Source organism: Belonocnema kinseyi, chromosome 4, assembly GCF_010883055.1.
Source record: "Belonocnema kinseyi isolate 2016_QV_RU_SX_M_011 chromosome 4, B_treatae_v1, whole genome shotgun sequence".
Taxonomy (NCBI): Eukaryota; Metazoa; Arthropoda; class Insecta; order Hymenoptera; family Cynipidae; genus Belonocnema; species Belonocnema kinseyi.
Window position 1 is genome coordinate 99,921,037 of NC_046660.1, and position 15,919 is coordinate 99,936,955.

At 32.0% G+C, this 15,919-nt stretch overlaps 1 protein-coding gene across 1 annotated transcript in view; it reads left to right on the forward strand.

Moving 5' to 3' along the window:
• LOC117171777 (RING finger protein 17) overlaps nucleotides 1–15,919 on the forward strand; it is a 585,549-nt gene that overhangs the window by 559,664 nt on the left and 9,966 nt on the right. Inside the window, exons 19-22 of the mRNA XM_033359386.1 lie at nucleotides 2,337–2,683; nucleotides 8,197–8,372; nucleotides 8,457–8,576; nucleotides 8,641–8,760. Coding sequence (XP_033215277.1) covers nucleotides 2,337–2,683; nucleotides 8,197–8,372; nucleotides 8,457–8,576; nucleotides 8,641–8,760 — 763 coding nt within the window. The remainder of the gene's footprint in view (nucleotides 1–2,336; nucleotides 2,684–8,196; nucleotides 8,373–8,456; nucleotides 8,577–8,640; nucleotides 8,761–15,919) is intronic.

Sequence of the window (15,919 nt, forward strand, 5' to 3'; positions counted from 1 at the left end):
TATTCTTGATGATTTTTCCGAAAAGCGCATCGTTTATTGTAAAAAAATTAATGAATGTTTTCACAAAAATTTTGCCATTAAGACGCCATTTTGAAAATACTAGAACGAAAAATCGATCTTTGAACCATGGATTCTCAAAGTTTAGGCATTTATTCCAGCCGTTAGTGAGATTCCAGGTTAATTACAGACTCGAAAAGCTTTGGAAAATGGTTCACAAAAAAAAAAAATAGGCACGAAAAATCACATTTTTTTTTTGTTTAAACTGCATTTTGGGATAATAAATAAATTTTTTGAGGAATTTCATTGGCACCGTCGGAAAGAGGAGATCTTAAGCAATAAAAATATATGTATCTCAATTTTGTCTAGTGTCGAATAGTCTTAGTTATTGGCCGTTGAAAAGCAGTGTCCCGGTTGTGGCGTTTTGGCCGTTTAAGGGTTAATTCGAAATATTATACTGAGGTCTAAAATTAGTTATTTATTCTAAGATTTCTTGTTAAATTGAATTCAAATTTCTTCGCAACTGTTTCACATTGGTGGCGCTGTTATAGCTGCCCAATAGGCGTATACAGATTGGACCCGGCCCATGCCTGGGTCAAGCCTAAAAACCTTCAGCTGAAGTTCAAGGCCATCCTTGATCCATGACCTGAGCACATGTTTGGGCTTAAAATTTCCCGCTCTTTCGATTTCTGTTGTAAAAATGGGGGTTCTCATTTTTTTAAAAATATTTTACCTAGAAAATTATTTAGGTGTTTCGTTACTTTTTGGACTTTAGTAGGCATCGGTGTCCCACTACTGTTCGGCGTGAGCTTGTCGCCGTCCTAATTCGCGAGCGTCTCCCGCTTCGAGTGAAGTGTCAGAACTTCGTGACGCATTTCACAGGTAGGCCGTTAGAGTACAGCGCCTTACCGCAACGTTCCTGTTCGGCCACGTCTGAGAGACCCCTGCATCTTCTTTTACTCCTACTTGCGGCGCGGCATCAATTCTCTGAGGGAATATATCCCGGGGCGTTATATCTGAGTTCGACTGTCATTGTTTTAAATTTAAAATCATCTTTTTGATATAAGATTCAACTACTTTATTGAACATATTTTTTTTCAATTCAATCATCTGATTTTGGTTTAATTTTAGTATGTATGGTTTGAAAATTCGACTATTTGGTAGAAAATAGATCTTTGTTGGTTGAAAATCCAACTCTTTTAAAATTAATATTTTTGGTCGAAAATTCAACTGTTTTGTTAAAAAACCATCCTTTTGGTTTGAAAAATTATCTTTTTAATTTTATATAAATAATCTTTCTGGTGCGAAAATGATCTTTTTGGTTGAAAAGTCAACAATGTTGGAAATTCATCTTTTTAAGTTGAATATTCATCTCTTTTGATAGACAATCTTTTTTGTTTGAAAACTCAGTATTTTGTTGCAAATGCAACGTATGTCGACTTAAAATCGTAGGATTTTGATTTCCTATTTACCTATTACTCCCCTACTTTCGGAAGACAAAACTACGATCGTCAACGAAGGGGGACTGGGAGGTCAAAAAAACACTGAAACCTGGGACTTCGTATTTACGATATTCCTAGAATTGATGTTCTCGGCATGTTTCATGTAGGGACCGTGGGACCGAAAGAGAGGCGCCTGGTGCTTAATATTATGTATTCCAATTGGAAATAGTTCACACGCCCTGAATGTTTACATTTGGCTTACCTGAACTTAAGATCAAGGCACACTGCAAGTCATGCTCGAAACCGTTCTTAAATCCAAGTTCTAGTGTAGTCCAAACTTGGTTACGAAATTGCTTGCTTTCTCGTGCGTGTTTTAAAGCAGCAAAGTAAGTGTTTATTATTAGTGGCGAGGTACTTTACCGGCCTAGGCAGAGAAATTGCACGTTACCATTTAGGTCAAACGTTGTTTATTGCAACTCCTGCGAAACGTAAACATCTCGTCTATTGCAACTCGATAGGGGACCCCACCACTCCTCGTATCCGAAAGTTGGCCTCATAATACATTCCCGCTTCCGCGCTGTCATTGGCTATACGGAACATGTGACCATCAGTGGTGGGAGTTGGGGAAGTTATGATAGACGAGTATCTTGGATTGCAATAAATGAGTTTTGCAATAAACGAGGTTTGACTTATATTCACATGTGTACCGAGGAGACGAGGCATATTTACAGATTGTACAAGACCCCAATAGGGTGACCGCCCCCTATTGGGAAGTCAACCATCGTGGCGCCTTCGGGCGGTGCCCCCCCCCCCCCGGCCGGTACTGTGTGTAATAAACATGTTTATAAAAAGCAATTCTCTACATTGAATGAAGTTCTGATTTAATTTTTATTGTAGCTTTCACCAAAACGCACAGAGAATACTCGCAGTTGAGTTTAAACGACAACTGAACAAAAGTGAAGAGAGCCTCGATTGCATGAGCGAAATTACCTGGTCCGTTAAAGAAGGACACGATGACACGATAGTCGAGTCAGATATTTCTTCAAATTCTGCCAGCGATTCTGACTCTGATACAATAAGCCAAAACGTAAAAACCGAAGACAGTACATCATCAGAATCTATACATTTGCCACCAAACATGGCTGCCTGGATACAACCTGTTCCCATAACAGAGGACTCATTCATTGCTATTCCAACGTATATCGACCATGATTGCTTTCTGTATCTACATCCAAAGAAGGCTTGTAAGTTTCAACATATTTACTTTTAGAAAATATTATATTAGTATTTATATAAGTGTGATAATTATACAAGTAAAAATGCTTAAAATTTCGATTTTTTTAAATTCAAAATACTTTGGATGTGTCATTCTTGCATTTTTTAAGGATATCCATTTTTAATTTCGACTATCTGGTTGTATGGGTAAATTTTTTTAACGCTTCTTCTTGGATCGCCGAAGTTGTGAATTCTTTTATCAATGATAACACTACAATAATTTGTTTAAATAATTTTAAACTGATCAAAATAAAGTGTATTCGTTCAATTATATAGTTGATCTAAATAAAGCAGGGGAAACCTTTTATCTCGATGAAGTTTCGACAAATTTTAATAATGTGAGGTACTAATTTGTTTTCTATGAATACTGTTAAATATTTAAACAAAATTTACAGTGTTTAATCAATTTTATTTTTTCAAATATTTTATTTTTTCCACTTATCGAAAGATTCAAATATTTTTCAAATGTTTCTCCTGCTTTTTTTAGGTAACCTTTATGTTTAAACAAACACTTGCTATTTAAATAAGGTGAAGACCCCAGTAAGTGATATGCGATCAGTGAGTGATACCCTGGATTTATTTATTTGTTGAAAAGTTTAGTTAAAATCAAAATTTAAATGAAGATTTAGTAAAAATCAGCATGCTTCAATATTAAATTCCATATAAATATGTCTGGGGAATATTTTCCAAAGCAGTGTAATACAGGTGTCACAACGCTTCCACTCGTATGAAGCACACAAAACATCAATAATAATTATTAATAAGCAATGCATACATTGCTGCCATCATGTTTTTAGTACAGTGAAACCCTTCAATAGCCCTCCCTTCTATAGCCCTTCCGTGAGTTGACGCCGCTCCGCAGGCTGGCGAAACGAGAGGTGCACGGGGTCTGCGGCTGCCACTCAGGCGAGCACTCAGACGTGAACCAACAAAGCGGAGCGGGCTATAATGAGTTGGTCCCACCCACCATCAGCCCCAAAATCGACGCTATAGAAGAGTTTCACTGTATTAAAAAACAATTGCTTTACTTGTACTTACAAAAAAACTCGTTATTGAAGCGTCTCCAACAATGAAAAGCTAAATCTTGAAGTATTGAAAGCTAATAATGTCACTAACTGGATTTGATCTAAATTGTAAAATTATTTAAAAATATTATTTCTCGTTATCATTTATTAAAAAAACTCACAATCTTTACAAAACATGTGCTTTTCGCAACTTACCTGGAACCCCCAATTTTGAAACAAGTTAAATTGTTTAAGAAATCGGAAATTAGTTAAAAATGAATGGGTATTCTTAAATTACCGATTAATGATTATTTATTAAGGAAAAAATCGAAAAGCCTTAATAAACCGCAATATTACGTAAAATTCAAATTTTTTATTTATGGGGTTTTATTTGGAGATCCAGAAGAGTGCATTAAAGTCATTTACCCACAAAATTTATGATTGATTCTTGTTCTCTGACTAATTGTGAATAATATGCTAAAACACGAAATTATTTCTAACATATAATTGTGTTTAAATATTAGATTTACAAAATGCTGATTTTATCTCACTTTAAATCAATGGAAACTTCTTTGCGCTACCCCTAAGTAATAACGGATTTGGCTTAAGTTCGGTGATCATTTTTTGGGCATTCGAATAAAACTGAATAGTGAGAGCAAAGAAATTAAAAATTCCAATAAGTGGAAATAAGATCCTCTCGGACTTCTCGCTCGGACTTCACGTTAAAGGTTGGGAGTTCGATCCCTTAGCGTAAATTTTTTTATTTACTTTCAGTGAAGTTCTAGTGGTTCGAATCCCATATAAGCTGTAGCCCCCCCCCCCCCTAGCTCCGTGTAAAAAGTTTAGTCCAAAGATTCCATTTGAAGAGCAAAAATGCCTAAGATGCAAATATTCCGGACCAATTTCCTGAACAGAGAAAATTGAATCCGTAGAGAAATCTAACAGTTTTAGAGACATTTCTATAACTACGATTTAACGACACAATTGAATAAAAAAATCATTAGATAATTTTTTTTATAATAAAAAATTCAAATTCCACTAAAAAAAATGTTTGAAAAGAAAATAATGTCCTAAAAGTTAAATTATGTTACAACTGGTATAGCAACACTGTCCATCAATTATGGGGTAAAAACCAGGCTTTGTCCAATATGTCGAGGCACGCTGCTCCCATTAGATCACTTGATTGCATAATAAAAATGCGTCCGTGACTGATGATATATACCGGGACAGCCCCGTGTTAAATAATCAAAAATAAAAATCCAACTCTAACTAAAAACCCCTTCGACATGTTTAGCAATAACCATCTTAAAGCTATGTAAACCTGACATCACCAAGTCATCAAATCATATTTTCTCCTATTTCATAATTAAGGGCTTATTTAGTGCTGATTTAATGCCCCATTGCCGAATTTTCGGCTCTTAATTTTTTTAATATGCATGGTTCTGCCAACTTTACTTTAAGCCAGCAGCACCACTCAAGGAATCGGTCAAAAATGATTATACAAAATTGCCCTTTTTACAGGAATTTTCGGCATATTTCCGGCTATAGATATCCCTTTAAACCACTGTCCTACCTTCAAAATTAAAAAAGGGCCGCGAAGGGCAAAGGGACAAAAACTTAATATACGATTTTTTTCTTAACATTAATATGGGCCTATTTAGGGCACAATTTCTATCCAACTATGAATTTTACTTTTTAGCCCTTTGTATAAAATATGCAACGGTGCTGCCAACTTTATTTAATGCCAGCAGCACCATCCAAGGAATCTGTCAAAAAATGGTTGTATCAAATTGCACTTTTTACAGGAATTTCCGGCTCATTTCCGGCTCGAGATATCCCATCGAACCACTGCCCTTTCTTCAAAATTAAAAAAGGGCCATGAAGGGCAAAGGTATAAAATATTCATTTTTGAATTATCTTCCCAGCATTAATAAGGGACTATTTAGGGCTCCCTTTCTATCCAAATATGGATTTTACTACTTAGCCCTTTTTATAAAATATTCCACAGTGCTCCCAGCTTTTCTTCAAACCAGCAGCACCATTCGAAGAATCGGTCAAGAAATGATTATATCAAATTCCTTGTCCATAATGAGCCCTAATTTATGCAAGGGGAAATAACTTCCGGTCGACAATTTTGCAGGAGCCTTAAATAAACCTAAATTTATTTAATTATTGGAAGGTTTGTTTAAAGAATTTTTTTTGTTAATTTTGATTATGATAGTCTTAGAGTCCTGAATAAGCCTTAGATCCTATGGATTGTCACGATTACAAGTATCTAAAATTGCGGGTTTAAAAAGTTAAAAATTAGAATAAGTATGAAGCACCTCGTAAACAATAAGAAATAGATGGAAAAAGTTATCATTGTTAGAATTTTCATGAAAGGAATGTACTGATAAATAACAAGAAAGAAATATAACAATCTGAAGATGTAAAAGTATAGTGGCCCTTTTTTATTTTTTAAGGTAGAGCAGTGGTTCGAAGGGATATCTCGAGTCGGAAATGAGCCGAAAATTCCTGTGAAAAGTGGAATTCGATATAATCATTTTTTTAGCGATTCCTCCAGTGGCGCTGCTGGTTTGAATAAAAGCTGGGAGCACTGTGGAATATTTTATGAAAAGGGCTGAGTAGTAAAATCCATAGTTGGATAGAAAGTGAGCCCTAAATAGTCCCTTATTAATGCTGGGAAGAAAATTTAAAAATGTATATTTTGTACCTTTGCCCTTCGTGGCCCTTTTTTAATATTATTTAGTTTGAAAAATTTTTAATATCAATAAAATAATTTAAATCGATTACAATTTTTTTTGTGTACTATTTCTCCTTCTTTCCGTTGTAGGCTACTTTACAACTTTTTACAATGACAGGAAATGTAATTTTTCATAAACATTAAAAATTTTAAAGACAGAACTGCGATATTTCATCGTGAACTTTGACAATTTTTCAATAAAAATGTTTGTATCTTTCATATAAGATTTGTTATTTAGGTGTTAAGAGTGAGACTTGGCGCAATAAAGTGCCGATGCTGGGCTAAGCATCGGTGCAGGATCGGCAAATTTAAATAGTCAATATAGGCTGCCAGCACTGGCGCAACATTGGGCCGATTTAAATAAAACATGTTTTGCCGTGGTAAAAGTAACACTTGGCCCAGTAATGTGCCGTCACTGGGCCAGACTTTGGTTGATCCTCGTGAAACGTGGTTCCCCGTACTAAAAGTTGTTTGTTCACTTCGAGGTTAAAATGGTTATTTATTGGAAATCATTCATTTATCATTTCTTTATTTTTAAATATTCGTATTGTTGTAAATGGATTGTAGAATACTGTACATTCCATAGGTTTCATTTCCATTCATAAATTTTAATTTCACAGGTTTTCATTTGTACATTGTTTACTTTTAACTACTTCAATTTGAAATTATTTAATTCAGAATGCTTATGAATTTCTAATGTTGGATTTCAAAATCTCAGGCGTGAAACTGAACATTATACGTTATGCGCATAAAACTAAAAATTCTTCAACTGCTTATATTCTACAATTAAAAACATGAACTTGAAGGCATACCATTCATTTTTAACGCTTTATCTTTCCAGTTGATGAATTGTGAATACCCTTGAATGTAAATTTGTTAAGTTATAGGAACTGAATTAAAAATTTTTTAAATCTGAAATTTTGCGTTTAAAGTAGTCCAGTTTGAATATTTAAATATTCAAAATTTCGACTTGCAAGATGTTAGCATGTCTTTGAATATAAAAATGTGTATATTTACCTTCACAACCTAAAAATTATTCTGTCCCTTTAATTTCGAAGTTATTTTTTTCATTCTTTGCTCTTAAAATTTTTTTAATTCCCATCCAGACTATTTGAAATTATACACTTAAAGTTAAAATTTATCACTTTAAGCACGGAAATTTCAAAGTCTATTTAATAAACATATTTCAGTGTAAATATTGAATACTTTCCAATGTCAAATCAAACTCAATACATTAATCTGAATTAGTTGAAAATGTCTTTTGAAAAGCGAAAAGTCAGTCATGGAATCAATAAGTTATTATTTAACTAATTGTTATAGTCAAATTTTACAAATTGAATTGGTCAAAAAATGATTTTACTAAATAAGATATTTCAGTTAGTTTTGGGAATATTTTTCGTAAATTTTTCTGCTATCAAGTATTTGTTAAGTTAGTAAATTCACAGAATTTTATAATAATTGTTACTAGAAAAAACTACAAAAAGAATCCCCGAAAATAACACAAATATTTTTTTTAGTAAAATTTGGATTTAGATTGGATTTAAAAAGCCTGTTTCTTTAATACGGGGTCCTTCAACTAACAATTAGTCAAATGTAACTAACAACTAATTATATCAGTAATTTCTGATGGCGTGTAATTATGTAACCAGTGACCATCAAAATTCGAAGTTACATGCCCTTTCATTCAATACATTACAAATAATATTTAATTAAAAATATTAAATGTTTATTCTAGGCGACGAAACGCTCAAGTATATTGAAGCTGAATTAGATAAGCGATATTGCAGATCAAAAATAAGACCCTACGATAAAGTTTGGAAAGAAGGTGACATGTGCGTGGCTCAGTATCATTGCAACAAAAAATGGTACAGAGGTCTGGTAAAAAAAATACACAATGAGAATAACGTTCAGGTATAAGGCTTGATTTTAACATTTCAAAAGAATCCACCTTTTATGCCTACTTTTTATTCTTATAAGAATTTTAACATTTCTTAGGTTGAGTTCGTGGACTATGGTAATGTAGAAGACTGCGAAATCGGAACATTGAAGAAGAAGATCATACTTGGCAATTTACCGATTCAGTGCACAAAATGCGTCATTCATGGTCTCTATTCGGTAAGAATTTGTTTTTAAAATAAAGCTAAACTGTTAACACTTTCAAAAATTGTATCTTTTACAGAATGCACCAGATGGACGATGGACCGAGAAAGAATTGGACGATCTCCACCAATTGCTCGTGGAGAAGCAGTGTGAAGTCACTGTACTAGACAGAACGGGAATTTCACCACAAATTCTTCACGTAATTATTTAGAAGTTTCTTATAATGTTTAATGTTATTTGGCACCGTTAAAAAAATATGTCACACACTATTCTAAACACTCTTTCACCATTACCTTCTTCGTCTCATATCATCACACAAGCTTTTAAATCATCAAATTTTCTTTAATTTCATTTGATAAACGCGTAAAGGAAAACATACAAACAAATCATTGAATTTTCAACCCAGAAACATGAATATTCAACCCCGAAATTTTCATCCAAAAGGATAATGGAGTAGCTAGATTTTCAGTTAAGAAAATTAATTTTTAAAAAAGGAATAATGAAAAATAGATCAATCTTCAACTAAATATTAGAAATTTTACGACGTTGAAGTTTGCCACAGATATGGATTTCAAAGTTGTGTAATTAATTTTAAAAAAACTAAGAATCACATCAAAAAAGTAAAAACATCTCTGGATTCGTCTCGGAAATATCTCGGTGTACATTTTTTGTTTTTTTTTTGTTTAAACAATCTTTTAAACAATTGCGCCATTTGTTATTTCTCTGCAATTGTTATAAACAAAGTATGCATTGGATCGAAAAACCAAGTGCACTAATGCATGTCTCTCGAAAAAATCTAGACGTGCATTTTTTTTTTTCGTAAACCCATTTTTTAAACCATTAGAGCATTTGCTGTTCAGCGCTCTGTTGCTCCGTGCCCCGAGATATGGATTTCAAAGTTGTGTATTTAATTTTAAAAAACTAAGAGTCACATCAAGAAAGTAAAAACACCTCTGGCTTCGTCTCGGAAATATCTCGGTGTACATTTTTTGTTTTTTTGTTTAAACAATCTTTTAAACAATTACGCCATTTGTTATTTCTCTGCCATTGTTATAAACAAAGCATGCATTGGATCGAAAAACCTACTGCACTAATGCATGTCTCTCAAAAAAATCTAGACGTGCATTTTTTTGTTTTTTCGTAAACCCATTTTTTAAACAATTAGAGCATTTGTTGTTCAGCGCTCTGTTGCTCCGTGCCCCGAGATATGGATTTCAAAGTTGTGTAATTAATTTTTAAAAAAACTATTAGAGTCACATTAAAAAAGTAAAAACACCACTGGATTCATCTCGGAAATATCTCGGTGTACATTTTTTGTTTTTTTGTTTAAACAATCTTTTAAACAATTACGCCATTTGTTATTTCTCTGCCATTGTTATAAACAAAGTATGCATCGGATCGAAAAACCAAGTGCACTAATGCATGTCTCTCGAAAAAATCTAGTGGTGCATTTTTTTTGTTTTTTCGTAAACCCATTTTTTAAATAATTAGCGCATTTACTCTTCAGCGCTCTGTTGCTCCGTGCCCCGAGATATGGATTTCAAAGTTGTGTAATTAATTTTTTTTAAAACTATTAAAGTCACATCAAGAAAGTAAAAACACCACTGGATTCGTCTCGGAAATATCTCGGTGTACATTTTTTTTGTTTAAACAATTTTTTAAACAATTACGCCATTCGTTATGTTTTTGCAATTGTTATAAACAAAGTATGCATCGGATCGAAAGACCAAGTGCACTAATGCATGTCTCTCGAAAAAATCTAGATATGCATTTTTTTGTTTTTTCGTAAACCCATTTTTTAAACAATTAGCGCAATTTGTTGTTCAGCGCTCTGTTACTCCGTGCCCCGAGATATGGATTTCAAAGTTGTGTAATTAATTTAAAAAAAAAAAACTATTATAAAAATGAAAGCGGATAACATTTTAATGTTTGGCTTATAACATTGTAACTGGAGTCGAGAACCTTCTTTCGAAATCATAATTTTGTATTTTCCGATGAAGCAGATATTAAATTTATAGTTCCATTTATATTTGTTTACAGTTACATTTACAGTTTCATTGTCAAAGAAAATGAAAAATATTCTCACAGTCAACTTTTTGTTGAGTAAATAAATGTACGAATAAGACAAGAACATCCAAAGATGAATCTTCTAAAGTACTTGAAATACCAACTGAAAGTATAACTTTGCTATTTCTTTTCACGCTTACTCCTACCGTCCCTAGATGTTGCATTATTTTCGATTCAATTCATCTCAAATCACCGATCGTTCAATTCTTATTTGTTAAAGAACATGAAACACTTTTTAAATCCAACAATTGCAATTATCACGTTAAAATATTACATTTAACAACTTTAACTACAACGATTTAATGCTATCTCAAGCAGGTGAATTTTAAGTTGTTTGTTTTTGATCATTATGAATTTAGTAATAAATCTCATTATTTAAAGTTACTTTGAAATTGCACATATTTCATAGTTTTCAACAGCGGTGGGGCGGGGGGAGGGGGCTCTAGCCCCTCCCAAAACTAAGTATTTTCATTATTCAATTATCTTTTCCCTCACTCTTTATCTATAAATAAACCCGACCCCCCCCCCCGGAAAAAACGAAGCCCCCCCCCCCACAAAAGCCTGTTTACGCCACTGGTTTTTAAAGTTACAATCTGGCGAACTAACAAGACTTACGAATTGACACAGTTCAATTTACAACTTTAAAATCTATATTTTTTTAAATGTTGAAAAGAGTCAGAACCGGTTTGTACAATCAATTCATACATTTTTTTATATTCAAATTACAATTTAATGTAAAAAATCATTAATTAGTTTCCGTTTGCAGTATCGGCGTAAATCGTTTTTCATCTGAAATGTCTTTGAAGTACAATATGTTAGAATTCCTGTTTTCAAACTATATGATTTCATATTTCAAAAATTGAGCATATGAAATGAATATTGGAAAAAAGTCGAAATTTATTGTACTTCAAATTGAGCTATATCATTTAGCATAAAAGTTGTCATACTTCAAGTGGTAGCACACATTTTTCTTCCAAACAAGTGCAACATTCCCGATAAACAAAATAAATTCAATTTCATTATCTGGTTTTTTCTTAGTCTCAAAAAATTCACTTCAACTTCCCGGTCAATCTTCGAAAGTGATTATTATCGTATGTTGTATGTTACAAGCAAAGGATCCCTACCGAAAAGGATTAGCAAGTGCGTGCCTGTCTATACCTGACATAAGTTCTTAACTGCTGCAATAAATATATATGGATGGCAGGGTGCATAGTAAACGTACATATTACAAAGCGGCTGCACATTGAAAGAACTGTCGCCAGATTGCCTAATTGCCCTACGCCTTAACACTTTTCATCACGGGGAAATCTGGTAAGGCGCTGACCTACCTTTAGCTAATTGTTAATCTTAAATTAGATTTGAGCGGACAGATAACAATTCCGCCTCAGCTACCAGCGCATAGTTCCTGTACTACACATATAGTTAGAACAACATACAACATATGACATAGAACAATTGCCACATATAGTTAGAAGTTCTGAAAAGATTCCAAAATAATGTAAGGCTTGAAAAGATTTCAAAACATAGGAAAACTCAAACTCTTCCTTTTTTTAAATTAATTTGAAAAATTATTTTAAAAAAATAATTCGTTGTTTTTTTAATTTACCAAATCTTCAGTATACAATATTACAGATTGTTAGGAATTTTTTTTCATTTTGCTGGATTTGTACAAATTTGTCGGAAAAAGTTGAGTACGAAGATAAGAAAGTTTGCGTTACATTTACGGAGAAGTTTTAAATCACTTTTTGAAGCAAATTTTTAAGCGAATATTCAAAAATCATGCATAACAAATTTTCATGTATAAACTTATATTCTTAGCTGAAAATTGCTTCAAATTATATAATTTTAAAAATATATCAATTTCTTAATAATCCTTTAATTTAATATGTTATCTCCGATTTTCGCTTTTTATTGATCGAAAAATCTTTCTTGGTTAAAAATTCAACTCTTTTTTAAAACATAATTTTTGTTCTTGTTTGAATATTAGCATGTTATGGCCGGAACATTCATTATTCAATTTATAACTTTGGAAGTCAAAGAACATATCGTTGGAATCATTTTCATTCGAAAATTTCTAATATTATTTTTGTAAATTTCCAAGTGACAAAGTAAAGAACATGTTACATTCCGCATTTTAGTTCAGCGTCATGAGTTCAGCTCACCTCAGTGAGGAGAAGCCGTATAGTGGGGGCACCGTCCGCAGGTACCCAGGTCCGAATTGATCACCGCCCGTTTTGAGCACGTCACATTTGAGCAAATTACAATTTTGTAACTTTATTGCCTTCATATTTCATTTTAAAGCATTTCACGATCTTTCGAAACATATCGTTCGAAACGAACTAATGGTGTCGGCCAAAATTTAAGGACAGGAGTACCGCAACATTCAAATTACAAACAAATTAAACTTGTGCTAAATTGTGATATTGTTATGCCCATTTGTGTAGTAAATTGTTTTTTCAACAACCAAAAAACAGAGGCACAAGTTTTGTAAGACTTGTATTTTTTTTAGATCTAGGTAGTAATAAGTATACAAAATTTTATGTAGTAAACAGGGAATTTTGTTTGAAGTCAGGGAATTTTGTTCAGAGCGTGCTTAATTTTCTTTTTATCTTGCGATATCACATTGAATAGCAATGATTTTTCATTGATAAAAAGTGCTTTATATTTATTACTGTATTTAAATATTTTCTTAAAAATTCTTTCTTTTTGTTGTTGTTTAAAATTAATTTCGTTAAATGAAATTGCACTTATCTATTTCTCTTTAAAGATTGACCGCTTCAGTTGAAAATGCAAGTACCTGATTGAAAATTAATTTATTTTCTTTGTAATTCAACAATTTCTTCGAAATTTTTTCTCTGCCATTGAAAAATATTTCTTACTTGGAAATTCAACATATGTTGAAAAGTCGTATTTTTTAGTTTGAAATATCTAATACTACGTTTTTGATTCAAAATTAATCATTTTTGAATAAAAATTAAATTACTTGGTTGAAAGTGAAATTCTCTTGATGAAAATGAATGTGCTGTTCCTACACTGTTTTGCTCTTCACAAAATTTATTGTACACAATTATACTGATCATATTTTTCCTGCACAAAACTTTTCCTACGCAGAATGTTTCCTACACAGAATTTAATACTATTATATTTATCCTACACTAAATTATTCTACACACAAGATTTCCTATACAGAATTAATTAGTAATATTTTATTATCAAGATAGGCTCTAAAAATTATTACCCAAAAATATAATGCCCAATATTTTTCTGTACAAAATATATTCTGCATAACATATTAAACAGTACATAAAACATTCTTTACAAAAAGTAGATCCTACACAAGATGAATTGATTATAGTTCTGATTTAAATCTTTTTACTGCTATATAGCAAATATTCTGAGTGAAGATAAACAGGCATGTTGTACATGCAAGAACTAAGAGCAATACTGTTCCTAAACAATTTAAAATATTTTTTGTGTAGGAAAAGTTTTACACTTTAATGCTTGTGTGTAGAATATTAATGTGTGCGTTAACACAGAATATTTGCTATATAGCAGAAACAAGATTTCAATTAAAACTATATTCATTTCATCTTGCGTGGGATCTACATTTTGTAAAAAATATTTTCTGTACTTTTTTGAATATGTTATGTTTAGACAATATTTTGTGTAGGAAAAAAATAAAACTATTAGGCAATATTACATTCTGTGTAGAAAACTATATGTGTAAAAAAAATTTTGGACAGGAAAATATAACAGTATTAAATTTTGTGTGGAAAACATTTTGCATAGAAATATTTTTGTGTAGGAGAAATATGATCGGTATACTCGTGTACAATATAATTTGTGTAGGAACGGGACAAACAAAGCTTTCACATATCAAAAGTGTTGTTCTTTTTTTGTAGAAATTAACCATCTTGGTAACAAATTTATCTTTTTGGTTAAAAATATAAATATTCAATATGAAGAATCACTTGGTAAAGAATTTATATTACAAATGTAACTCTTTCCTTGGGCATTCATTTCATTAACTGTATTTTAAATATTCAATTTTTGGTTAACAAGTCATCTTTTTCCCTTAAAAATTCATCTCTTTGTTTTAAAATTGATTCATTGCGGTTGAAGATTCGTTATTTTAGTTGAAAATCCTTTACTTTTCTTGATTTTCGATTATTTTAATTAAAAACGTCTCTTTTTTTAGACATTACTTTAATTAGCTGAAAATTTAACAATTCAATTTCATTATCTTTTTGTTTGAAAATTAATCTTCTTGCTTTAAAATCCCTATTTTTTGTTTAAAATTAAACTATTTCAGTTAAAAGTTAAACTATTTTGTGAAAATTGAATTTGTTTAGTTTATAATGGATCTATTCCAGTTAACTATGCCAGTTAAATAATACACAGTTACAAATTCATCTCTTTTGTCAAAAATTCACTTATTCTAGTTAAATATTTCGTCATTTAACTTAAAAAATAACTTAATAGCTTGAAAATTCAATTATTCCAGTTAAAGATTCATTATTTTAGTTAAAAATTCATTAATTTGTTAAAAAATGAAACATTTGTTTCTTGAAAAATAGTTTCTTTTTTTTTTGGTAAAATTTTTTTCTTTTAAATACAAATGTAACACTTTCCTTTGCATATTTCATTACTTTTGGTTGAAATTTCAACTCTGATTGAAGATTAATTTGATTAACTGAAAATTAAACTATTCAATTTTTGGTTGACAATGTATCTCCTTTAGTGGAAATGGACTATAATTTAGTTTCAAAAGAGAATAAATTCAAATTTTAAGCTTTCGAAATTAGAGTAATTTACAGACAATATGTACAAATAAGTTCAATGCGGTAGTAGTAGTCACAATGGATCTTATATATACACGCCCACTCGTCTAAGGCGCTGAAAGGTAACAAAAAGACAGGTAACTCGCCGGACGCCTGGGGGAGGGGGAACGTCTAATTCCCATGCTAGGTAGCCCACATTTTTATTATCTAATTCGTATTATATTATTTATGGCTGCCCAGAAGTCTATATGGGTAGTCGTCATTTCCTCCACGGCTACCTGCGTACCCTTCCCCTTCTAGTGTACAGCGGGGGCAGATGACAATTCCGCCACAGCTACCTGTGTACCGTTCCCCCACTACGCGGCGTCTACTGACCCTGTCGAGCTGCTGCCAGTGAGCTTGGTCACCGGGAGCATTTGTTCCTAATGAGGCCTAAAATATGGAATATAAAATTTTTTAAATTTCCCACTTAGTAAATCACAAATATGATATTCGAAATCTACGAATTAT